Here is a 27,726-nt window from a genome sequence, read left to right as displayed (position 1 = left end):
ATATTTTTTCCATTTTACAACATATGAGTAAAATAACCTCTTCTGTCTCAGCATAATTAGTTCCCCGGTCCTGGCATGCCGAAGTGCCTCGTGTTGTTTGGGGTGCTGTTTGCCAGGGAACACTTAATATTCTCATCTATCACATGAATCAATAAAACGCAACCCTGTTTTTCACAAGGTGGCAGTGTATTAGGAAGAGTCATATGGGCTGAGTTAATTTAAAAGTAATAGACTGAAATTGTTCACATTACTTTTATTGAACTGACAGAGCAAGTCCAGTGCTGCTAAGAAATTAATCCCATTTCAAGGAACCAGAGAGCAAGGCCATAAAAGTTACTGGTTTATCTTAAAAAATAATAAAAAAAATTAAACTCAAGCTCTGACTTTTACTTCCAGAAAATGAGGATTTTTAAAAGACACTACTCAGGAAATGAATAGGAGAATTAGAGCTATGCTAAATCAACCATATAGCCATCGGGTTAAATTCACATTCATCAGAAAAAAAAAAAAGTCTCCCTGCTGATTACCAAAAAGTCAAAGCCTGAAAATTAACTTCAGGCACCTTCGACGCGTGTGAAAGCGAGGAGCGGAGTTCCCATAAATTCATGTAGTCCTCGGTGGAAGGAGAGGGTCCCTTCAGAGGGCAAATGATCCCAAGGGCTTGGTGACCCTCGGGAAGGTGCAATTTGTCACTGAATGAAGAGGAAACCCAGGGTGAAGAGTCTTAAGTTAGGGACCTCACTTTGGTCCACCTACCTGGGCTGGTCCTAAGAGGACAAAAAAACCCAGCAATAAAATCTCCCCTAGATGGAGGGCAGGCAGGATGCTCGGTGCTATGCCATGTTGGAGGCCTTCTGCCTGCAATGATAACTCAGTCCCCAGGCCCGTTTTGGTTTGTTAACACTTTTATACCTTCAACATGTTTTCATGTTTTGTCCTGAACGGATTTTTACCGTGCAGGAGACAGAGGAGGCACAGTGCCAGAGGGGAGCGTGGCAAGCACTGCAGGACAGAAGCAGTATCAGGATCTGTGTCAGCAACGCAGATTTCACCTTTGGTAAAACCTGTTTTTTCATTACTGGACCCTGTATAGGAAGGAGCCTACCAGGCAGGAAATCTTCACTGCAGCACGTGGTGATAGCGCTCATTACAGCTGCACCCCCACACCACACCCTGAAACTTTGACCTTTGTTTTCCTAAAAGTTTAGTCCTCAAATTGATAAATTTCCTCAGACGTGAAATTAAAATCTTCGGCACCAAAAATATATTTACATCCAAGGATACATGTCATTTCTCATATCTTGCTATTTAAATCATTTGACTTTGAGTGAGATATGGGAGAAATTTAAGTTTCAGTACATTTTAGTCTCCATCACGTCAAATTTACAACCCTGGAGTAAATCACACTGCCAAGACAAATGTCTTCACTTAAATCAGATTTGTTGCTTCCTTCCATACTTCAGAACATTAATAAAATTGGAGTTCTAGTTCATAATAATAGTTTCATCCTCACTGTGCCAGGAAAACCACAAGAAGTTCACAGGAACCTTAATTCACCCTCCACATACTCACTTCTCTAGGTTAAGCAATTATAGGCCCTGATTTTTATTAGCGATGTGAATGCATGTGCATCTGACTGAAATTCTTACAAGTGTATCAGCATGCACACAGTCAGTCCATATATACTGAGATTTTCTTTAAATGTCTCCTCTAAATTCTTATCTTCAGACTTCCTGAAGACTGGAGGCACTAAAAACAACAATCCAGGTCTCTGGGAAAGGGGCAAAGGCACCTAAAAGCAAGTAAAACGGCAGGAATGTTTACAGCTCACTGAAATTACTTAAAATTTCTCCCCTAAGTAAAGAAATTTCTAACAATTGTTTCTCCCTGTCATCTTTCCAACAGAACTTACATCTGCACTCTCAAGAGAACCAAGCTCATCTTCCATTACTGGATCTGGTGCACAACTGTGGGAGCTGCTACTGACGAGGCTTACAGATCCAGTCCCTCCAGTAAATCCAAAGGAGATGATCGTTTTATGTTTTCCCACTGCAGCACCACCCTCAGACTCCAGTCAGAGGCCAAGGCACGTTGCTTTAGCCTTTTTGCAAGATTAAAAAGCAGCCCCCCACTGAGGCTCACAGCAATGGGACAGTGGTGGCGACGAGGGTATAAACTGCGCTTGTGCAACAGCACTTCATGGAGCAGACATCTCAGCACGTAAAAAAGGACATCGCTTGAAGCTGTTTTTTTGACCCACCGCTTTCCTAATCATTATTCCTAAACCTAAACACTAACATAAGATAGGGTGAGTGGCACAAGCCTGGATTTCTAGCAAGGGATAAGGGACACGAATGCATCTTTCTAATTGCCACTCATCGAAAGCCCCTTTGACACACGCGGCTCCGGCGTTACATATGGCTTGTCAAGAGCCCTCCGTAATGGGAGGCACATGTCAGTGGAATGTTGCTGGGAGCTCCGTGTGATTCAAAACGCTTACTGCAGCATTATTACAGTAATCTTTCAGCGTGCTTTTACTCCCCAACCTCTCCCCATTTTAACAAAACAATCCTAAGCCTGTATTAACAACAGGGTTTAATGAAAACCATACATTTCATGATGAGTGTTTGGTCATGCATGGGAGATTTGTTTGGAATCAGGTTCACTTCTCTCTAGGAATATGACAAGAGATTAAATCATTAAAAATGTATAGTCTGTAATTAGTTTATCATTGCCAGAATTGCAGGAATATTTTACAACATAAAACTGATGCCACCAGCAAGAGATCATTTTGAAAGATCAATGTTGCTGAGGTATCAGAAAACAAAGTAATTAGGAGACAGCATGCATGCTGTTCTCCTCTGTACTTTTTTTTTTTTTACATACACAGACACGCACACACATATATATATATATATCTACATAAACTATATAACCCTCTCTTTATAAATCCAACCAGTGATGGGACGGATTCTGTGAGACACAGAAGCAATATTAGTGATTGCTTTAACTGACATGGTGATGTGAGATTATTCTGAAGCACCACCATCTTCTGAGCCTTGAGGATTTATACTAACTGCATATTTCTGGAGAAAGCAGCACAAAGCGCCACAAACAGGATCTTGGTATTAGTTAATTATGGCACTGCAATATTTTCACCGGAGGCATTTTAGAAAAAAAACTGCAGTACAGTGATGCTGTTTGTATTGCAATAGTTAAGGTGGTTTCAGACCACAAATTATAAACCTCATTTTTCAGAGTTTATGACAGGCCTATAAAAAAGGAACCGGCCCTAGCCAGTTTTCTTTTATGACATAAAAAAATTAGCTATTTGAAAGCTATACATTTATGCATGAGTTGAATGGTTCCAAATGATTTTTACCCTCCCACGCTCTTCTGTTTTCAGTACGTACAAAGCCATGGTCACATTTGATGGCCATTCTCCTCTTCCTCCATACTGTGCCCCATCCCCTCAGATGTATTACCGCTTAAAATCAGATTCTTTTGTTTTTCAGGGGGAATTAGCAATCTTATATGAGTCAGCATCCCTGGACAACTCTCTGTAACTATTTAGTACGGAAATATTAGAGCTGTCATTTTCAATATGAGGTTCACAGACCCCTGGGGGACTAATTTAAAGGGGTCTGGAGAAGATAATTAAGAAAAGTCAGTGTACTGTCAGTAGGCTTAAACTGACTGAAAAAGGGCCCGCACTTCAGCAGGAAAAATATTTAGGAGACTCACAAATGAAAAAAAAAGTTCATAACTGCACTGAAATACTAGATTATTTTTTTCCAAGGAGAATATGAATTTAAAGCAGCGCAGAGGGTTGATGTCAGCTTCCACTACAGACAATTTTATTCAAAAGCAGATGTCAGCCTTATAAGCTCAGAGCTTACATGCAGCAGTCGTAGCAGCGCATGCCAGCAGCCTTCAAATGCCAGCTCTGCCTCTGAAAGGATCGGTGAATTTGCACCATACCCCCTCCTCCCCTGCCAAGGTCACCACTTCACCAACTGTCACAGAGCGCTCCACCTCCTGCTTGTATATACGATCAACCAGGGGTAAACATGTCAGCTTAACGCCCTTTTGAGTTGAAATTGAGTTGCTTTCTGGATCTCAGTTTCTTTGGAGTCGCGTATCAGAGGATGAAAACGTCCTCCACTGTTAAGAACAACTCTGCCTTGTATCATCTCACCCATACTTTGTCCCTTTGGACTGTGGTGGGACAGGCTGCTTGAGAGAGACCTTTCTCTTTTTAGATACTTCTTTGCACAGGAGAGCTAGGCTATGAACACAAACACATACCCAAAGGGGAAGATGGCACCAGAAGTTGAGATAGGGCTCTTTCTGGACCAATAGTTGTGTTGGTGCTTGTGGGCTTGACTTGCAAGAACTGAGGAGGCCACCATATATTGACCTGAAAGTATTTAGGAGCCACGTGCCAAGTCATTTTGCAAACGGGACACAGGATCCTAAGTCACTTATACACTTTTTTGTATGTTCTTCCCTCTGCTCATTAATATTGGCAAGGAGCTCTATGGTATTCAGTTGGAAAGCTCTTCAAATGCAAAATGTTCTATGATAATCAAGCAAGTCTTTTAGCATACAGTTTGGTTTTATGCATGCTTTTCATGCTCATAGAGTTAAACAGCTCTAGGCAGCAATTACTTTGTTAAAGATAAAACAGTAGGTAACAGTAAAAATATAATCATTTTTCCTCACCCAAAAGCTGATTGCTAAAGAAAACCAGTTCAACTGACAGCTTGGGAATCCTTTTCTGATGAACTGGGATGAAATGCAATAGTTTTACTTCCTCACAATTACACTTCCACAGCTAAGTACTTTCAGCCACGGCCTAATCCTGGCGACCATTACATACTTGCACCCACGGGTGCCACAGTCGAGCCCGACCAGCTTCTCACCCCCGCTCACCCAATGCACCTTCTTAGTGTGGTGGCAAATCACAACCGAAACAGTGTCAGCACAGGTAGATCTTGCACCTTCACCTTGCAGCGGTAAGCAACCATGCTCAATTGTCTTATTTGCCCCTCTGTCAGCAGAGAGACCCTGGAGACCCCTGGAGGGGTGTTTCCGTTCGGGCTGTGCATTTCAGACTGTGGCACACACGGCAGGTGCCCCTGAGGGGCAAAGCCCTCCCCCTCCTGCCTTCAGCAAAACTCTGCAAGAAAAGGTGCTTGGCAGATATTGGGGGAAATCACCTTGTTTTCAGAAGCCACCTCTCTGCTCCTGCTCCCTCAGCTGGTACCTGAGTTAATAATGCCCATGTTTATGTGGATATTTCTAAAGAGAATAACTGAATCCATTACTCAACTTGTGAAAACATTTGCAGTTTAAACAGAAACTACACTCAGCAAGAAAATCCTCCTCCCTGTTGTGGCAAACACGCAACTCCCATTAACCCCAGTGAGAGACACAGGCTCTCAGAAGGGTGAAGCCCTGAGTGTTTGGCTATAGCAATATCCTGCTGCTCTACAGAAACACAAAACTACAGAAACAGTAAAATTTACCACCCCAGACTGACACTGACTGTGTCACCAAGACCTTCTAGGTGCACAAACATCCTGAATTTATATATAATCTATATGTATGCATATATGAGATAGAATGTAGAGCAAAATCACTTATCAGGTATTAGTCACAACTTCTTGAAAGGGATATGATATTTCTGTTTGAACCACACTTTAAGTACTTTAAATTGAGATACCGAAACCTCTTCAACATCATTAACCTGGACTGAAAATAATCAATAAATAATCATTTTGCGTGTAAGTATGAAAGGCAAATGTCTGATACATTAATTGTGAAAGCCCTTTCTGTACTAATGGTTGCCATAACCTAAGGGATCGATTCCATTATGGATATTTACACAGTGACCTATTAGGAATACACGGAAGTATCATTTTTTACATTGATTATCCATCCTTAAAACAGATAGTAATGTATACTTAAATGCATGGATTGCAAAAATCATTTTTAACCTTTATTACGTACTCTTCGTTGAAAAGGAAATCGTTTGAGCATCATGGTATGAAGGACACAATTTCAATTTATGTCTTAAGAACAGAGGACAATTATGAATGCATATAAGAAAAAAATAAAATTGTTTGGAATAGTTGGGCAGGTGAAAGCTACCTAGAACGCAAATATTTCTAATCTGAACCCAAGCAAGCAACACTGACATTGCTGGGCAACCAGAAAATAAATACATATTAAACTTTCACAAATTGCATTGCCTTTTGGAAATGCCTGAAGCAAAATCCCCCTTCTAAGTAGCTCCAACATAAACCAGCATAAACTCTAATAAGTATGCTTGACGCTGGAGGCAGTGCTTTTTAATTTGACAGACTTGTCCCGTGTCCACTTTCCATGGTGAATAGCAGGGCTGTGGGGGAGATAACTGCAAATCCAGCCCGGAGCCGCACAAACGGCCTAAAGGTTAGACAGAAACGCATATGAGGGAATTCACCTCCACCCACAGCCATCTGCCACCCCGGGCCACAGTGCCTGCCCTTCTTTTCCACCCCGCAGCACTGGTCCTGTGCCACCAAGGACAGGAAAAATTCCGCTTTGTGCTTCAAGTGGAGGGAAAGCCCACGGGTTACAGGACCAGCTGGGAACTGGAGCAAGGCAGGCATAAAAGGCTTCTAGTGAGTCAAAGGCTGCCTGCGATGCTGATGCTCTCCACCTGGTGAGGGCAACAGCGGTAAAATACTACAGCCCTGTCGAGGGGACATAAACATTACAGCCCCAATGGTGACAATCACCACTATCTGGGCATACCTGGAGAAAGTGGAGAGCATTTAAGCCGGGACAGCAGCTTTGCTGTACAAGTGAGGTCTGGTCATCTTCAGGTGAGTTTTAAACCAAAGAGGAGAAACCGCTTCTTTTATTTGGCAGTAACTCTGTGTAGAGCTCTTGCCGGAAAAAAAAGTAGGAAAAATAAACTAAAACCTCCTAGTACATTTAAAACAAGCTGTCACTAGGTTAACCGAGCCCCAAAGAAGGCACGCAGTACCTGCTCTTAGCAAATTCACTTACTGATTATCAAATCAATTTAGCGATTCACCGAAGTGCCCATCATCCCTCAAGGCCGTCGCCACACCTGTCAACAAAAACCAGGCACCGACTCCTCTCTTAAGGACATAACATGTGTCAAATTGAAGGTCCTATTCAAATCACAGCTCCCTGCCAGTTCTGATCTCCTCTTCCATCTTTCACGCCATAATCTGCTTAAAACGAACAAAACCCACTGGTTTTGAAAGAGCTGAAGGTTCCGGCCGGCAGCGAGGCCTGTGGTGGCACAGCGGGGACGGCCCCGGCCCCTCAGGCTGCCGCGCGAAGAGCCCGTCAATACCAAGAGACAGAGGCAGGAATAATTCCTTCCAGGTGCTCAGAGGGCAGACACTGATCTTTCCAGTCTTTATCAGAAAAAGGATTTTTTTTTTTTAAATTGTTGATGTTGTTAGATAAATAGGTCTTTTTCAACATGAGTTTCTCCCTTGCTAGAGACAGAACATATATGTGGTGCAATCACGGCAATAATACTCCCCTGCTGTATGTCTCCTTTCCTTCACAGCAGCGCTCATTAAAAATAGAATTTCCCAGTCCGGTTTAAATTCTTTCAAAATGTATGCTTCTAGGGGAAACCGGTGAGTCTATAGAGACAAAACATAGACCTAGATCTCTCTCCGTACTTATATATACGTTACTTCTCTGCATGAGCATTATTTCAAGCATGCACATGCTATTTCTGTGTCCTGGGGTGTCCATCACAGTCCCACAAATAACTCCCCACGATGTGAAGAGATGTGGACCAGTAAGACACATGAACAGAAAGAAGCAACATTAGGTTTAACCCAGCGACACTTTGGCATTATTAGCCACACGAGAGGCTGGGCAGAATATCAGTCTACAACAGCAAAATCTGAGCTGTGCCCAGCTCCCCCTTCCCCTCCTCGCCATGACGTGTGCAGAGCCAGCACCACGGAAGCTTCACGTTCGAAACAGCTCTCGCACAAAACCCCCTGCCATTGTAAGCACTGCAAACTCTCAGACCTGTTCTGTATGAGGCCTCATTTTAATCTTTTGAGCATCCTTTCTTTTTCAAACATAAGCAGATTAAGCTCACTGAGCATCCTTCTTCAGCAGTCATGGTAGATGCATTAAAATACAGTAAATGAAGAAAGGCCGATAAGGCTGTAATGAATGCATTATCTCAAATCCCAGATTGCTATAACTTTACAGAAGTAAAGAAATGAACCTAAGAACAGACTTTAAATACCGTTTCAAGGATAAAGTATCGATGTATTGATCTTATGAGTGCTATTATCAGATGGCTATCTCTGGGTGTCAGGTGAATCCATTCACTGCTAGAAAGACATGCCAGGTTGTCAAGGCCCGAAAATTATCCTTGCTAATTATTTCTCTCCTACTGCCCTTTTCCAGTTCCAGCTTCTGACTGCTGCCAAATTATTCCTTGCAGCGTTACCAAAACATTTTCCACTTCTGTCTCACTTCATCATGATGGGAAAACATCTGAACTAACTCTGCTAATAATGCAGCAATATTATGTCAGAGATCATATATGGATGTTTTGCTACCTCAAGTGTTAAGCAAGTTTTGCTAACAAAACTGTTTGCTAGGAAGCTTTCTTTGACATGAGAACTTGCTTTTCTTCCACAGAAAACATTAATTTCCTCTTACGTGGTCTCACATTCAAACTCCTCAGAGTTGAGCCCCACACTTGAGCTTTCATATGTTTCATATATATTTCATATTTCTTTTATTTAAAATGGACCAACACAACAGCTGTTGGAGCTGCAGGCATCCAGAAATTGCTGTTTTCAGTTTCTTGAAAGACTAACTTGTAAGATAGTAATCCTTTACCCTGAAAATACAGCAACTCCCTTCCAGGCTATGCACGCACAGCCCCTACACTACAAAGGGAATAGGAACGTGAACATTTTATCAGAAGCAACATAAGGAATACCCGTTTTTAGTTTTGACCAATTTGGGTCTTGGTCTTGCTACTACTAAACTGTCTGATAAATCACCATATGGTTCAGTGGGAGGGCTAGCAGGCCTTTCATAAATGGTATGCCAGCAACAACAGCATGTAGCTTTCAGCCTTACTTAGTAAACAGCATGTGGTTTAACATCAGTGACTGATATGATTGAAGGTATGTACTTCGGGTATTTCCTTGAGGCAAAGGCCCCTAAAATTTTTCCTAGTTAAACGGGGAGCAAGGGGAATATTACATGAGGTTGAGGAGAAAGACATGAGCATGGATCTGAGGATGGGTGACTCGATTTATGTTCAGGAAATAATGGGTTTTACTTTTACTCTCTTGAAATTTCATCTTTTGAATGCAGCTCATTAAGTTAGAGCTCACATTCCTGCCTCCCAAACAGAATGAGACCTCTCAAGCAAAGAATTTCAAATGAATCTTTTTTAAAACCTTCCCGTTATCTGCAATCTCCTATTTTGAACTGGATGTAATGACATTTCTTTTTCTTAAGGGATATTATGGTCCTGCCTGGTATGTGCCATCTCAAGATTAAAAGTGTCACTCAACTCTCAGCTAGCCACCTTCCCCTCCAGAGCACTAGCCTGCCCTAAGAGGATCTAGACCTCAGTGCAAGGAGAACAGAATCCCCCCCCCCTCAACCAAGGGTGATAAGAAACTAAAGAAAAGAGGCTTCCTTTTCTTTTTGGATGAATTTTGTAATTTTGGCTACTCATCCATGGGTGGTTTTGCATTTTAAAAAGTTAAAGTCTGCTACTCTTTGAGAATCCTTAAGCACTGCATGCAGGCATTGAGCACTGAACTTCTTATCTTAGACACTGCCACCCTGAAGGAATGGAAGCGCTCTATGTAGGAACAAAAAAAATAAATCAACTGAAATTACCCTTACAGCAATCCAGTTAAGGTAAAGAGCAAACACAAGTGGTGTTGCAGGCACGGACTTCAAAACACAGTTGAAAGCTCTATAAAGAAAAAAAGATACAAAATTCAAGAAATTTAAATTTCCATCCCTGGCATGATCAAGGCCCAAAGATCTCTCTCCAGATGTGTGACAGATCTTGTGCTAACAAGTATTTTTAATTCTCAAGTCGCATTCACCACCCAGGGTGAGCAAGGTTGCCTCTCCACCCTCTATTTGGTGTCTGAGAGTCCATTCAAAAATTGAATTTGCCCCCAGTCTCAGAGAAGAATGATTCATCCTTAACTTATTTGGGAGACACTTTCAATCTTCTTTTCCTGGACATTAACAGCCCCCTCTGGAGACACTAGCACTCTTTTGGCAGATCAGGTGCCGTTTTCTGTGCTTAACTAAACTATTAACAAACTGCTAGCCCACTGCAGGGGGCAAAGCTCTTTCCCACCTGGTAACACTATTTCTAATTCTGGTGGGAAGTTAATTTTTTTTATTTCTTACACATGTGTAGATCAGAAGTTATGTCTTATTAAAAAAAAACCAAAACACTCCCAAATGGTCAATGGACAAGGATACCCAAGCCCCCTTTGAGGGATGGGATAACAAAGGCTTTCCTGCCCAGGCAGTGAGCGCGCTGGAGGCAGCTGCAGGCAGGAAACAGAAGGGGCTGCAGATTTCCTGGAAATATGAGCCCACTTCGCCTCCTCTCTGAAGCCTGAGGATAAAGGAAAGCCCCCTCTGAGGACAGGCAGCCTCGCTGGGATGGTGATAGAAACGAACATTATTGGCCTTTTGAGGCATTTGCTGAAAAGCCCAACTAATTAGAGAATACAGAATTTTGCTTATTAAGGTGGATAGAAAAACAGGGAGCAAGAGGATACACTTATGCAGGGATACAACTATTTTCCCCCAATTGTTTTTTCTTTACAGATAGATGAGTGCCATGTGTCTCAAAGTATGAGCAAACACATACCTTTTTTTCCTCGTTTTCAACCACTTGATTGTTATTTCATTTCTACCAGAGAGTAAACTCTTACTGTGTTTTAGATCCTTTTTCAACTTTAGTTAACCTTCCCATCCTGTCTGGAAATACAATGCCTGTGAACTGGGGAAATAACAGGGACTACACTCATATTAGCTGCCTGATCTCTTACATCATGTGAAGCTTTATCATAGGAAAAACAAAGCAATTCATCCCTGCAAAGCCTGCGGTTACAGCAGCGACACTGCTGTATCCTGAAGCAGGAATTCCACCGGGGCAGGCACTGCACAAACCCAGCAAAGAGATACTCTGTCCCAGAGAGCTTTTAAACTCAATCTAAGAGACAGCAGAAGGATTCAGGTGGGAGGGCAAGAATGTAAGTACAATACTACTGACCAGCACAATCCGCAGTGAATGCATTTCACAGCCTGCCTCCCCCCAGAATTAAAAAGCCTTCTGGTGACCCACATTATAAAATAAATTTTAATGAAAACCTTTTTGGACACATGAATAACTGAATGGCAAGATGCACCTTCCTTTCTGGCTTATACAACCTTTTGGCCATCATCCCTTAGAAAACAGTTCTTTAACGTGTGATAAAACAGAAAAAAAACCCCCTGAATAAATGTACCGAGTTTTCTAACTGTGAAAAACATGTCTGACGTAATTTATTCTCTTGGCATGAAATTATAGCAACTGTTTAGAATTCTTCAGAAAAAAATATACAAAAATGCAATCAGTAAAAGCACTAGTATAATAGACAATTTAAATCATTTCCTGCTTGCTGCCTTAAATCATGATTAACACTGGTGAAATCTATTCCCACTGTTTGAGACCCAGTGAAATGACTTCCATGGGAAATACTGGCAGACAAACTACCAACGAGCCCATTAACCACATTAAGGTTTTGTTTTGATTTTTTTTTGCGTGCCAAGGAAATATTATCACTTCTTAACACATTTGTGCAATGTTTCTTTTCTTTTTTTGCCAAATGTTATCTATCTTTGTTATTTCCAGAGGGCCTATGGAAATAACTACGAAGGGTCACACATCTCCAGGGGAAGACGTCCTGAAGTCCCAGGACTGTTAGACTTGCCTGAAGGAAAGAGGCAGTGCTGAGCACTTATCAAACCACATATTTTTTAACCAGTGTCCCAGGACCCTTGTGGACAGCCACCCGGGCACAGCATGGCATGCAAGCAGCCCCGGGACACTTGACTGACCTGCAGCTTCCCTCTCCGTAAGCCTTACGCACTTCATGGCTGCGCATGTGACTGAAAAAATTGCTTTCCTGCTTCTAAGTTCCCCAACTTAAAATGCTAAGAGCAAGTTTGGAAAACTTGGCTCCTCTGTTTAAGACTGAGGTGGCCGTTTCCACTGAGAGCAATAATATAGCCCTCCAGTAGCTCTAGAAGCAAGTTTCTTTCTACAGAGTTACTGAAGTCCCTGTATCTAGCCATACTAAATGAAGTGGTGCTTCTGTCCAAGATGTATTTGCACAGGGGGACGCTGAGGTTCAGCCGACTCCTCGCCCCTCCTCTAACCTGGGTTAGAAAGCCTCCACACACAGCCTCCCTATCTGCGCCCGCCTCTCGCCATCACCACTGGGGGAAGGAGGCTGACATGGGCATACCGAGAAGAGCCCCGGCTAAACATCCCTTTGAGTCTATCAAAATCCTACCCCGTTCCTTACAGCTCCGGACAAATGAAGTCACCTCCTCATAATGGAACACTTCACCTTGCAGAGGCCTGCCAGATACTCTTAACACAGCAGCTACCCAACACAGTAAAGCAGCAGAAATAGCTATTACCTGCTGTCCCCTTCCTTCTCCTCCCATAATCAAGTAACTACTCCAGAAAAACAGAATTTAGCAAGCTCCCACACATGCTTTTTCCCCTTTACTTGCCACACTAAGTGTCCACAGTGAATGCCAGTAAACCCAGTAGCCTAAGTACCCAGTAAGCTCAGCACGTAAAGCTCACCTTTACAGCTGGGGAGAGACAGCCTCATTTTTTTAACTCAGACAATCCCACATTTCAAGTAACAATCCTATTGAATCTGCTACCTTTCATTAAAGTAGCTCTTATAACTCTGTCAAATTCTCCAACCTTTGTATTGATTTTTTTCTCCTATTCAAAATAACTCTCCTTTACAACAAGAGCTGGCTGTCAGCCTCTTATCTCTTATTTTCACCCATCGGATCCTCCTTCTCCTTGTCAGTCTTTCCAGACTCCAATTAATCATGTAGAAAATCAGGGATTTATGCTAAGAGGAATGTATAACTCTTAGCTCATCATTAACACACTGTAATTGCAGTGTAGTGCTCCTGCCTCAGACCTTTTCAACGAGACAGTGGAAATCCTTTGGGGAAAGCAGGACATTCCCACATCCAACCTGAAAGGAGTTATATCTGGTTTGTGTTACTGGATAGTTATTGCAAAATAAAACTCTGGATGCACTGTAACACTTGCAACTCACTCTAGAAATTACTGGGGCCTGGCAGGCAGCGGGAAGATGCTGCCATAAAACCAAACTGCTGTTACATCCCTAAATTTTGTCTGGGTCTCTATGCGAACAGTCCCAAGATACGCTAACCCCTCCACTAAACATATTTTAATTTCAGACCATCCTCCCATGTTTCTTCTTAATTATCACGGGGCATTCACAGAAAAGATCAGCCAGATGGAGACTAAATATTTCACTACTACAAGATGAGGCATTCTGCACTAAAACGGAACCTTGATTGCAATAAAGTCATTAATTACAGTCTCAACTGATTCTCCTGTCAGTATATGGGAGGCACTAAAGACAACTGTGAGGAGACAGTGTATCAGCTACGCTAAAGAAAATAAAAGAGTAAACCAGACAGTTATAAGACGATGTTTAACTTGCACTGCTGACGGTCTTTGCAGTGCAACAGGATGGAAACTCAGCCATGTGCTCAATATATCCACCCATTTTATGTTTTAAAATTATGACACACTGATTTCCTGACAGTGAGAAACCCGACAAGTTTTAAAAGCGGTGAAGAGCAAAGAGGAGTAAAGTTTGGAGACTCCTGGAGTAAAATCTCAATTTACTGGTGGTAAGACAGAGCAGCTTTTTTGGCTTTTAGCATCTTGTATTTTTGGAGTATTTTATGGCTATCTGGACCCCCAAAGACCGTAGGGAAAGGGAAGACAGAAGACTGTAAGAAAACACACCGAAAAAACATCCTAATTGTCAGTTTAAAAAAAGAGAAAAAAAAATTAAATAATTAAATGTGAAAATCCCCAAGCCATTTCCTTGTCTGAATGATTAAATCAGGGGTGCTGTAAGGGAAACAGACAGAATAAGCAGCGCATGCTAAATTCCCTGGACACCCTGCAGCAGAGACAGCATGAGTACGGAGCCAAATCCGCACCCGGAGTTTCACCAGCACATCTCCCATCAAAGTCACTGGGAGCTCTAAGTATCCCCCTATAAGTGTGGGTTTGGTCCTTGGAGAGAATATTACAGTAAAATTACTTCAGACAGTTGAAGTCTCTCACTGTGATATATTCCCAGCGGCCTTCTTTAGGTCCCTCCATCATTTATTGACTTCTACTTTGCTACATCCTGCCAGATGGAGGCAAGAAATTTGAAGAGCAACTACGAAACGAAATATAAGGAAATAAAACCAACGCTGGCTCCCTGTTTCACAATTAGTCTTCACTTATGCTTGAAGCCAACACCAGAAATCTTTGCAAAATTGCAATTACCAGATATGCTGGATGCCAAAAATAATAAACCCAGCTGCAACACGGTAACATAGGGTGTTAGTTCTCCCTGTACATCAGGAAGACATACTGTGATACATTCATCTTTTAATATGTTAAAAAAGCACACACAAATCTAAGCAGGCTTTCAAATGCACCACAAAGAGAACTAAATAACAGAAAAGGCCCCAATTCTAACATTATAAATTAAATATCCCTTGCCATTCACAGGTGGACAAAAGCTGGACATACACTGTAGATGACTCCAGAAGTGATAGCAAGACTTAAACATTCAGGATAAAAACAAAAAAACCCACTAACTTGTCTCACTTTATTTGCTACAGTAAAGGGCTTCACGCACTGAATACCACGTGTCTTCTACATTAACAACACTGGTTGTCTTCTGCCTGTGATAATATAAAGCATCAGAATTTAAGTGATATAATGAGAGGTAGGATAGCACACAGTGCTAAACTTTGGCAAGGAGATCTGAGCATTCAAATTAGAGCAACTAGCTGTAGATCTAGACCACGCTGAAGTTAGTGTGTATAGTCAAAGGGAAAAGAAAGAAAATCAAAGAAGTAGCAAGAACAAAGACACCATTAGAACCTGGAAAGTCTTCTAAGAAACATGCTTAAAGAAGCACAAGAACTGTTAATGCAAATGATTGTTTTGCAATAATAATTTAGGAAAATGAATCTATCAACATAACGTAAAAGCTTGTTAATTGACATGAAAGGGTGTTAGCTCTTCATTTTCTGCTGGGATGGTTTGTGGGGTTTTGTTGAAGGTTTCTTTTTGCCTTTTTTTTTTTTTTTTTTAATGGAGAAGAACTGGAGATCTCTAAAAACATGCATGTTGGCACTTGTGGGTATGAAATCACATTGCCAAGTTGATGTTCCTGTTACCAATTTGGCCTAGACACTGCAAGTTTGTTCATGTAAGATTAAAGGGATGAGGTCTCTATGGCATATTGCAGTATGGTCCTTGGAATAAGATTCTCATTTACTAAATAAATTACTGTATATTACTGTATAATGGTGTTCACATTATAACTGACAATTAGCGCCATTAAAGAGAAAGCTCATAAACAGCCAAAGCTCACATCAAATTAACACAGTCATGATTAAAATCACTCTTCTGATTTCTGCTCTTCACAGAAATAATCAGCATTTTGCATAAAAATGAGTATGAAGCAACTAAAAAAAAATAAAAAAATAAAATCACAGTTACGCTGGGACGTTGGTACCGAACTCCTCCAGCACAGCACTGCCACGTCAGCTCTTTGCTCGCCTATGAAATATTAAGTGCCGGGTTTCCCTGCGCGCAGGCAGCCCACATGGCGTGCCCTCCCTGCCACAAGCTCTGCGCAGGCAGGGCTGGTAACCGGCGCGGTGACACGGGAGATTAAAGCACTGCAATTACTCCTCTTGGCTCTAATGAGGGGAACCTGGGTTCTCTCCTGGCCTGAGGGAAGCTCATCATCTTTATTTTAATTTTGTCACTTAGCCATTTAAATAGTTCCTAGCATTTGCATGTTCATTTATACTGTTTCGACTTCAGAAAGAAAAAGAAAAACCTGAGTAATTATAGCGGAGAAGAACAATAACAAAATACAAAGGAGTCAGCAATTCATTAAAATTTAGAGAATGTGATGTTAAAAACTTTTCTTAACTTGAAGGAAAAAGGAGAGAGACTTTTTCGAAGCTGGCGCAGAGCCCACATCCTCATTAGGATTCGCACTCCACTCACACAGCAATACGCTAATGGTATCGCTTTAATCTTCAGCATCGCAGCACTAGTTCCTGGCCTCACCCAAGATGATTGTGCTAAAATGGGAAGAAGGAGGGTAAAAGAAACTTCAAGCCAATGCTGATCAGGCCTGGTATCACGAACTGGAACCTCGCTGTGGATGAAAGGTTGAGGCACGTGGTCATCTCCATTCACGAATGCTACTTCAGAGACAGCCAAGCTCATAATGGCTTCATAAGGCTCAAGTATCACCAAGGAAAATATAATCAATAAATAAGCAATCAAGACCACATAATGAAAGAACACCATTACGTATGCCATGGTTTGAAAATGAATCACAATATGCTACATATGCGTAAAAGTACTGCAAGATAATACGCCTTTGATCCAACATGCCTTTAAAGCAGGAAACAAAAGGATGTTCTCATATATCTTACTAACTAATTTAACATATAAATCACAAAAAAATATGATCCAGATGGGCTTCAATGAAGGAAACCAATTAACGTAGACAGCCTTACCATCTGACACATTAGTTGTAATAATAAAAACCAAACAACATGGTCAAACAATAATGCTCTGTATTATATCTGACATTTCTAATTAGTTTCTGCATCCTCTTCAAGAAAAAAGACTACCAGCAAGCACTTTGTTTCCCAGAGGAAAAAACATCTAAACTTCATGTGCACAGAGCAGAGTCTATGGATGAAGCTGATCTGTCGGCATTCCCTTGGGATGTGCTTTGGAACTAATGGGTTTTGCATAGTCCGCATCTGGTTGCACAATTAGACTGAGAAAATGTTTCCTTTCAGCTGCATCCCCACTGTAACTGCTGCAGACCTGGAATGCCAACACCTGCGGGCTCCTTAAAAGCTTTACCTACGTCCACAGGCTCAGAATAATCAGAATGATCTGGGCTTTGCTTTCTGTAGGAAAAGATTTTGTTTTTTCCTTTCTACAGCTTTCCTAGAAATGCCACTTCTCAAATGAAGTACAGTATTTCTGGCACAGACCTCCCAGCATCAGGCAATTAGGGTTGCATCAGACAGTTGTAAGCTGAACTACAATTAGCATCACAAATTAAAAGCTACACTATGCATCCATGTACAGTTACTGTTTGAGAGGTCTAGTCCCAACTATGAGGACTATTTTTGCCTGTATTGGCAAGAAGTTTCATCACCTTAGACCTACTGGACCCTTCAAAATCCACCCATGAAAATTCTTTCCAGCACGTGAATGAAATTTGGAACTCTTGGGCAGGAGGTAGGTAGCATCACAACGGGGAAAGGCTTGGTTTGGAAACTGCTCTTCCTTTAAAAAATAGTAAGGGAAAGGCTGTGGGAATCCTGATAATGCCATCATACCCACAAAGGTCAGAGAACAGAGGTTCATGTCAATGCAATGAATACCAATCATTTGGAAAATGACATTTTCATTATTAAGATTAACACTAAACCTATCTGATACAGCAATTTATTTTGCACAGCATTTATAAACAAGTGACCTAAATTCAGAAAGGCAGTCTCCTTCCCCCCCTCCCCAACTTTAAAGTAGCAAAAATTAGTATTTCAGCCAATTAAAAAGAAAATGAAGAATACTTAAACGAAAGGAAAATTATTTCTTAGGAATTTGCTTTTTCCCCGAAGTAAAATAGCTTCCATTCATCCAGTCAGCATCAAAGAGCCTTGGCATCATAAGAAAGAGTTTCTGAAGTGGAAATACTATTTCTGACACAGGCTCCTTTAGCATCTCTCTGCTCCCTGAAGTTTTAAAGAGGAGTTGACTGGCCCTGTAGACTTCCTGAGTGCTGCTTCTGCCACCCAAAAATAGGGTTATAAATGTCAGTATTGCCAACTGAGACAGAGCAGCAAAACAATGTTTGGGCCTTTGCTCCATGTGCTCAGGGGTGGCCCCTTGTAAGAATTCACAGCTACATCAAGCCAGAGCTGTTGGAAAAACTTGTAAAAAAGTAAGAAAATAAAAAATCTCTGCCTCACAGATCATTCAATGTACAGGTTCAGAACAGGGAGACAAAAAATGGCTTCTAATTCTCATGTGATGGTGCAGCTGGAGCAGGGAGGCGAGAATCAAAGGATTTGGTCATGTATCAGAGTATATTACAACCTCACTTTGTGCTTTGGAAGCCCCTTCCCACCTCCTGAAAAATGACTTTGTGAAAGCCACATATGAGGAACTATGGCAAGCTGGGGGCTGAATCAAGTTCTTGCAAGATCCAGCTCACAAGACAACCATTTCTGCCCACCCACCCACGAGCTTTTGGGGCATCTCCCAGCTCCGTGCATCCTGCTCACGCCCATATGCCACACTCTGGAAGCGCTTATCTGCTTACTGACAGGCAAAGGTAATCCCAGACAACATCCATTTTATCTCACCATGCAAAACCTTGAACGTAAACTGAAAAGTATCAACAAACTCTATTGACACAGAAAATACTGCACTGCCGACACAGCGACGCGGAGCTCACAAGCCAAGACCCAACCGCACCAGGCTCCACAGCTGCCTGCGGCACCGGGACCCTCCCTGACGTCTCAAGGCACGTCCTTGTGGTCAACTGCAGCTGGTCGCTGCAGCTCAAAGCCCCGTGCTCTGAACAGGGCCACGTTCGCAGGGTGCTGTGCCTGAGCCGGTACCCTGCTCCCGCTGCAGCACAACAGCATAGCTGGGCGGCTGGCAGCCAGGGCGGGCTCGGGTCCAGCTGGCTCCCGGGCAGGCAGAGCAAATGCAGGGCTGTTTGCACAGATCTGTGTAGACGTCCTGTTAGTACAAGGCAAGGGACTGCAGCTGAATACAGGTAGAGAGCGGGGCCGTACGCGTGCAAGCAAGCAATACTGATCAAAGACAGCGGTCTTGGCACGGCAGCTCCCAAACTGCTGCTGTTTGTTTGTAAGCGTCATGGGAAAGAAAAGATTTGAAGGACAACGAGGTCACTTTGCAGATATTTGCAAGGAGATCCTCTCACACATGGAAAGCTTATGGGAGAAACCAGAAAAGTGGCTGTTTGCAACTTAACCCATGGGACGTGAGAGCTGGCAAGGCTAGCAAAGCAGAGCTCAGAGCTGACATTGCAAAAGCACATAAGAGATGATAGATAGAGTGCTGCGAGGGCCGGAAGGGCCTTGAAAGTGATATGTTCGCTGAAGGAAACATTGCACTATTTCACAGTCGTCTCAAACTACAGCAATACATTTTGATTTTATTTTTTTTCAAGAACATAAGCGCATGTCTTTCCACTCACCTCAACAGGGAACCTCTTGCCATTGATGCTGTGCTCAGAGCCAGCTGATCCGTTGCTTTGACCCCAGTGAAACTCCACTTTCTCTGCCTTGAATCTGCCCGGCAACCCAGCACCACTGACAAAATAATCGTCCTTCAGCAGGATAGCAACTGCACACACAGAACAAGGAGAAGGATGATCTTAGCACAGTTTTTCTGAAGCATTTACAGTTTTTTCCGCATTATATTAGAATAGTTCTTCTAATGCAAGTAAAACGTCGGGTCATCATTTTACAGGGATTGGTTTTAAAAAAAAAAAAAAAAAAAAGAGTCTACAAGTAATGCTGGCTAATTATGGAAGTAATTATGAAGTTACATAGACTACAGAAAACCACAAAGTCCAAATTTCTCAAGGACTTTTTGCCCTCCTCATTGGACTTTGATTAAATTTTAAATGGTAAACTCCATCAAAACTTGTTTAATGTGGTTCCAGGGACTACTGGCTGACCATGTTCCTTGGCCCTGTAAACCACTGCAGGTCTGCAGATGACAAGTTAGGAAAAGAATGGATCCTATGCTTGTTGGATTTCCTCTGTTTTGTTGGGGGGCGGGATGGGACAGACCTCTGTGCCCTGTCCCACCTCTACTGCTGGACATGCACGTACTTTCCTTAATGTCCCTGCTCCTCCTTTCTGTAAAATGGGGAGAGCGACAATAACATTTTTGAGACCCACTCATGAGAAGTCCTCCGTAAAAGCTTGGTTTTTATTACAGTAACTCTGACATTATTACTATGTGATTCAATAAAGGTCAAAAGGATCTTCTCTGTATTTTCTTTTCATTTCCAAAAACCTTTGTATTTTATGTAACAATAAAAGCTGTAAGTCCAAATAGAGGGCAAAACCACACGGTAGAAGCTAGTACATGTTACAGAGGAGGTCTAAGGTCCAGCTAAGAACCAAATCCATCTTTCCAAAAATTCCTGTCTGCTGCTCTCACTACAAGATCACCTGCCTTTCTAGCATCTCCCATTTTTAATATGCACGATTCCTAAAATTTACTCCTTACAAAATCCTTTCTTCTCATCGCTTACAAAACTGTTGCTTAAAAACAGAACTAAAATTAGATATTTTTTCTTGTAAAACCATTGCACTGTTTGCTATGCCCAGAATCCTGTGATTAAAGTTTTTGGTTGTTTTTTTTTTTTTTTTTTAAATTTTTTTTTTTTAATGGGAATAGCATAACCCACAAGGATTTCTCTGTGTTCTCAAGCCAACTATGTCATCACAATGGGAACATTAATATAAATCCAATTTTATTATGTAAGAGGGAGGATTTTATTCACTGCTGAAAAAACAAAAAGGGCTAGTTGTGAAATAAAAGTTATTCCTCTGTTGGTGACTCAGTGGCAGGCTCCGCTGCAGGCTAAGGCTTTCTGCCGCGCCAGGGCTGCCCTCCCGTGAGCACAGACCGTTGGCTACAGCAGCCTCATCTCGGGTGCAATTTAGAAATATCTCAACTTTAAATTGTTTATGTTAAAACCACCTACATGTTAAGTTGCACGAGATGGTCAGATATTTCTAAATTGTGCCAGTGACATTGCAGGGCTATTTTTCTTCCAGATTTCTGGTTCTCTCAGCACTCCCTTTGTACCCAAGTGTTTGTGTAGGAAGGCGGGCGGTGCAGGACTGGCTACAGGATACTGCCTGTGTCAGCCAGGGTACTACTGGTGGCCACTGTTGTCTTACGCCGAATCTGTGAAACGTTAAGTGACTGAAAGCACCTCTGCTCTCTTCCTCCCTTAAAAAATTCTCAATGAGCTCAGCAGTATTTTAAATAATAAAAATCTCACTCAATTGGTTATAAATTCCATAGATAAAATTGTAGAGGATGAGAAATACAGGAAAGCAGATTTGCGTGCATCTGTTAAAAACCTCTGTGGGGATTCAGTTGCATCTGATAAATATTTGATAGTTCCTAAATCATTTATGGCTCTGTCAGGGGTCATTTTACTTGTTTTAGATGAATAATTAAAAGGATAATTAGGAGGATGTACAATCTGAAATGTTCATCTAATTGTTCATTTTACAGTATTTCTTACACTGCTGAGCTGTACAACACATGTTCCCATCACCTTCCTTCTCCCAGCAGCATCCCATTACTGACAGTGATTTGGGAGCTTCCCTCCCCCTCCACGTGACTTTCAGGACTGGAATAACCAAACATCACCTTACTGGGCTGCGGCAGCCCCTGCTTTTATCCAGTGATTTCTGTAGAGTGCACAGCAAGGAATCAATCCCCATAGCCCACTAATTTAAAATACTATGTAATTGAGATTACAAAACCAAAGGAGGTGGTCCACAGCCACCAGGATCGCAATCGCGTGATGCCACTTGCAGAATCAGGGATGGAGCTGTGTGTCTGTCATCTTCTTGAGATCAAAAATAAACCTGGATACAAAGCAGCTCTTCCCCTGCCTTAGCAGAGCAGCTCTGATGGTCAGGACCAGGCAGAGTGATGCACATCACGTAGGAAACGTACTTAACAAAAACACACTCTGGCAGAAATTTTAGTAGCTTTCTCTAAATGGAAGGTGTTTTTAGAAGTTCTCAGTGACCTAAAAAGGGGTAAAGTGGCAACGTCTGTGTAATGCTGGCGCGGGTACTGCTCCTGTGGGTGCTCTTCCCATGGGCAGGTTGAGCTTGAAGAAGCTCATCAGCCTCAGGCCCGGCTGACACCAGCTAACACTTAATTATAAGGTAGCACAAGCAAAAACAACTAATGCAAAGACAACTATGAAATGTGCTTACAGTCTCCAAGTGATCTTTACCACTTGGGAGCCAGCTACTACGGTGATGAAATCAAACCCACATTAGTGCTTTTGCCAGTGTAATCATGCACAAAAGCATCTCTAGTTGAGACAGGGACTTAATGAATCCATTTCCATTTTCTGAATGAAACGCTGTTTTCTGTACATTGTCTGCCCTTTACCTGATATAGGGGAGGGGAAAAAACGAGAAAGAGCACAACGAATCCAAAGAGCAATAACCTCTTTACCTTTTAACATTTCAGAGCATAAAAATAACTAATTGTTCTATCCTAAAAAAAATTCCTAGGTCCAATAGCAATAACAATAACCCAAGTAACACATTTCCTGCCAGTTAATGAGCATCAAGGTTAAGAGCCTTTGGCTTTTCTCTCGGACCCCCGTCTCTCTTAACCAGTCATTAATTGCTGAGAAATGCCCTCTACATCCGTCACCATTGCTTAAACAGATATTTAGTTTACTGCCTCTGTCAGTCTGCAATACGAAGGTCTCATGTGGCCATCTGCTCCAAGACTCTGCTGCCAAAATGCATCGCAATTTATGGCACAACCTGCCTCTGTGTTCTGCCCACAAGCCAAAACATCCGACTTGGTTTGCTGCTCTACCAACTTGCCACCCTTAAAAATTAATCCCAGGCAAGTTTCTCCAAAAGGTCAGAAAACCAAGAAAAGGAACGGGACTTGATAAAATAAGGGAGGAGTTAAGGGCTCGGCAGAAGAAATCGGGGATGACAGCAAGGCAAAAAGAGTCTTCACGTTACCAGTAAAAGGCCGTAAGTTACCAAGAAAAGTGACAGTTAGTGTTGCTCTGCGAAGCAATAACTTGTCAGCAAAAATCCATACCCCAATGGGTGAGGAAATCAAATATAGCAGCAGTGCTAAAATCACCCAGCAGAGGAGACTGAAGATACAGCTTTCATTGCCAACTGCGTGGAGACTGGAAAATTTGCTGGCACGTTTCGGTTCAACATGGTTTCCTATTATATGTGCAGCAATATGTTCCTATTACACATACAGGATAGCATTAGCTGCTTTCTTAGAAGAATCACTTTTTCGTGGTATTTCTAACTACGTTTATTGCTGGTTACTACAAACACCCCTCTGTGACCAAAAGGGCAGGGTGCATAACATGAATAGACTAATTAAGCACCAAATTTCCATGGCATTCAGCCTTGCCTGAAACTCACGCTGCTACAAAGGGCAACAAAGCCAGGATTTCAAAGCAAACAGGAGCATTTCTTAGTGAAGCTGGAAAAATCCCCTCAGTAATGCATCAAAAACCCGAGCCGTGCTTGGTGGTGGTTTACATTAACTGGATTTGCTTTGCGGTGAAAGCAAACAGGATCACAGCCTGTCACTCCATCTCATCTGAGGGGCAATAACTCTCAACTCCTGCTAAGATCCCGAATCGCTGGAACGGGATCTGAAGTGCTTGCTCGGACTCCAGGTTGTGGCTCAGATCCAAAGTCCCCTGGCTGCGGTGGCTGTGTCCGAGGTCACCTCTATCCGTGCCCAGCTGTGTTGCAGACTCCTGGAGCAGGTACATGCCCTGGGTTTTGCCAGCAGACCTGTGACTAGGCACATGTTACATAAAGCACTAGAGATGCACGTCGAATGTTAATAAAGATAAAAATATACTTCCAATAAATAAAATTGAATTAATTAGTGGTTTAATCCAATTCCATAAAAATATGTGACCTTGTCAAATGAAGAGGGTGGCCTTATAATTTCTGCTTTTTACATTTTTAGAATTAAATAGTAATCAAATGCACGCGTCTTTGCATATAAATCAACCTTGACCTTTTGGTGAACTGTTTTGGTAAAAATAAGCAGTACTCTGACTGTTCTTTTCTCTAAAAGCCAGAACAGACAGAGCAGAAGAGGATTCAGTTCAGTGAAGAACACGGCGCTATAATCATATCGGAAACACATTAATAAGCGCCCACTACTCTGAGCAGTTACTGCTCTTTCTTCTCTAAAACCTTCCAATTTCTAAGACTTCCCGTTTCCTACAGAAGTCTGAGCCTTGCCTCTCAGCGTTCTTTTGGATTAGATGTTACAGCCTCCCAAAGCTGATAATTCAAGGTTACACCTTGAAACACTTATACAGCTTTTTATTCTGAGGAAGAACTGACTACCATGAGAATTATTTTATACTGAAAACCTAAAAGAAAAAAAAAATTCCCTTAAAAAAAAAAAACCACCTTAAAATCTATCTGCAGAACTAGCCTTGCACAGAATGCAGAGGCAGAGATAGGTGGCTGCTGCTGGAAAAATGTATTTGAAAAAAAAAAAAAAAAAGCAGCAAAACCCAAACAACAGAACAATGAAAAAGGAGGAGGGTGGAACATGGCTTGAATTTTTAATTGACTGCAGGCAGGCTATGGAGACAAACAGAAAAGAACATACCCGTTTTTCCTGTGTTTTTCATCCAAGTCTTGTTCGAAGATTCATTGTCAAAACCATCAAGCTGCAGTTCTTGATACTCATCTCCAACGTGCGCCTGATGGTCTATGATGTCTATGGGAGACTGGTGAGACCCTCCACACTTCTCGCTGGAAGTAACCCAGTGCTCGGGACCGTAGGTACCTGTTAAAAAATACCAATGCCAATTAACATTCCGGTGGCTCAGTAGTTCCACATAACTCTTAAGCAAGTGGATGAAGCACTTAAGCTCCCCAGGTATCTCCACCACAGTTATGCTTCCAGCATTTGAAAGAGGTTAAAACTTGTAAGCTTAGGGTAAGATTGAAATCCACTAGCTTTGCGCAGTACTCCCAACTTTGCCTCTAGCAGTAATGAACAATGGCCTTTTTTTTTATAATTACTGTTCTATAAAACTATCTGCAATTCCCAAGTTCCCTAGTGCGTATGTTATGAATTAGCATTGTGTTACAGGAACTTTCCTAAAGCTTCAGCCTTAATATATTGGTATATCATTTACCTTTTCACATAAGACGAATAATGTACCAGTTATCCATTACCTTGTGTTTGTGTAATACTCTGCTTAGATAATATGATATTTATTAATGACCTTTCTTTTGGAGGTTTTGCAGCCAGAAATTATGAAAATAAAGAACTAAGCTAAACATATATTAGTATTTTTGAAGAAAGCAACGAAGGAAAAAACCTGAAAAAAAGACTCTGGGTGGAAGAGGTAGAGAGGACAACGACCTGTCAGGAAAATACCGTCGCTTTCTTTTGCTGCTGCTCTTACATGAGTTTTCTGTTTTCCTTATTAGCACAGCCTCTTCTCACCTGATGTAAACTTCTCTCTCCAAACAAGTCAAGTCAAATATTCGCAGTAAACGAGAAGCTCCAAGGACTGACGGGCAGTGTCTTGCTTGTGCGTCTGTACCCAGGCACGTCAGAGCCATCCGTATTACCTGACAAGTAGCCACAAGCAGACACAGAGCCAAACACCGTCACCTCTCCTCCCCTCAAGAGCCCTCTCCTCTCTTTTTTGATTTAAAAAAATTACAGGGAGGAGTTTAAGTTCTGGAAAGCAATATAGGGTTCTGTAATTTGTGAGCGCATCACTAGCCATGTATCTCACAAAGTCAGTAGAAGAGCATGGTACAGCTGCAAAGAGAAATGACACCAGCAGCCTCTGTCCCCAGCACGTCTGTCCACCCAACCCACAAAGCGCAGGAGGAGGAGCGCATCCTGCTCCCGTTCCGGAGCTTTCACCAGCTCCAGATCACTTTTTGATGTATTAAGGAGTCCTCAACCCCCAAATTGTTTAACTAAATTCAGTGACAGGATTGCACCGGCACTGCCGCTGGGAGGAGGAGAGCAGCAGTGTCTTACGGTGTAGCAGTGGAGCTGCAAGAGGCAGTATCACAAACCACTGCTAAATCTGCCAGAGGTTGTTTGCTATGGCCCTGACTCACCCTGCCCATTCTGTGAGGGTCCCCAGCATGAACAGCCAATAAAACCGATACATAAAAATAAAAAGCTTCAGGCAAAGACCTTGTCATACCCACTGCATCCCAGCCCTAGATGCAATGTAACACCAGGGACCCTCGGCAGCACACACAGGAGGATCTCCAGTGAATTTCAAATTTTTCTTGTGACCTCCCTCTCCAATTCTTAAATTGTATTAACAGAGACTAAGAGATTATCTTCTTATGAGTGCAAACAGTGGCTTAAGCTCCCGAAATAACAGCACAGAGTTCTTCTAAAGCACTTTTCACTCACATTTCTTGAAGTGTTTTACAGCAGGGATCAGCATCGTTACTCTCATGTAAAGACAGGGGAATCGATGGCCTGAGAAGGGAAGCGATTTGCCCGAGCTCATCTACCAAAACCCAAGTTGCAACCCAGAGTTGAACTCTGCTCTCCTGAGCCCCCTGATGTCACACCTGTATCGTACCTCCAAACTACATAGTCAGCATGTCTCTTCGAGAGGCAGCCAGCAGTAAATGGTGTGCCAATATGCATTTATTACCCTTGCATCTGAGAAGCATACGTAAATTCAATTAGTGCCATCCAAACTCGGCAGTTGTGAAGGCCAGTTTCTTTGGCCCCTGGGTTTTAATCTGTCTAGCAGCAAAATGCTTTCTTCCCACCTTCCCATGGGCTAGCGCAGGACACTTAATCAATAGTCAGATTTTGTGCTGTACTCATCACACACAAATGCTGAACGGTAACCAAAACAACAACAAGAAAGTGTTTTACTTTCAACTACAATTAGGCAAAATCACAACATCCTTTAAAAATCATTTACATCATCTGCCCAGGTTAAAAAAATCAGTTTCATTTATCTCATGGTTCAACTTGTATTGTCAGCAAAAGCCACTTCCAGTTAATTTCCCAATGTACCACGGCCAAGGAGAACAGAATTATTAAAAACCCTACATGGGGAGAACCAGATGAGTTTCACTCAATACACGGATATTTTTCCTGATTCAGGATGCTCTTGGTAATTGGTTTGCAGGGAATTAATTGGCAATTCAGATTTACTTTTCATATAACCTTGCATTTACTCCATGAAATTTGGGAATTTGCTTTAAAAAGTTTAGTACTACACATAATCATCAAACCTGCCAGCTCTCGTTTTTTGGCTTTGTTATAAACATGGGGTGAGCTTTTCAAAAGCACTCTGCTCAGAGAGGCTATCGCAGTGGTTTCAGCTGTGCATTCAAAAGGAGCTGTGCACTCAAATTTTTCTTTTCTTAGTATTTTGGTGACCCTTCAGTCAATGGGGAGATTTTTTTTTTTTTTTTGAA

At 42.0% G+C, this 27,726-nt stretch overlaps 1 protein-coding gene across 1 annotated transcript in view; it reads right to left on the bottom strand.

The window, feature by feature from the left end:
• PTPRG (protein tyrosine phosphatase receptor type G) overlaps positions 1-27,726 on the bottom strand; it is a 415,060-nt gene that overhangs the window by 168,789 nt on the left and 218,545 nt on the right. Inside the window, exons 3-4 of the mRNA XM_054216618.1 lie at positions 24,905-25,084; positions 19,692-19,840 (exon numbers count right to left, since the gene is read on the bottom strand). Coding sequence (XP_054072593.1) covers positions 19,692-19,840; positions 24,905-25,084 — 329 coding nt within the window. The remainder of the gene's footprint in view (positions 1-19,691; positions 19,841-24,904; positions 25,085-27,726) is intronic.

The sequence above is a fragment of the Rissa tridactyla genome, chromosome 10, assembly GCF_028500815.1.
Source record: "Rissa tridactyla isolate bRisTri1 chromosome 10, bRisTri1.patW.cur.20221130, whole genome shotgun sequence".
In the NCBI taxonomy this organism is placed as follows: domain Eukaryota; kingdom Metazoa; phylum Chordata; class Aves; order Charadriiformes; family Laridae; genus Rissa; species Rissa tridactyla.
The sequence above is the reverse complement of the archived record's forward strand: the minus strand, read 5'-3'. Positions and strand labels throughout refer to the sequence as shown.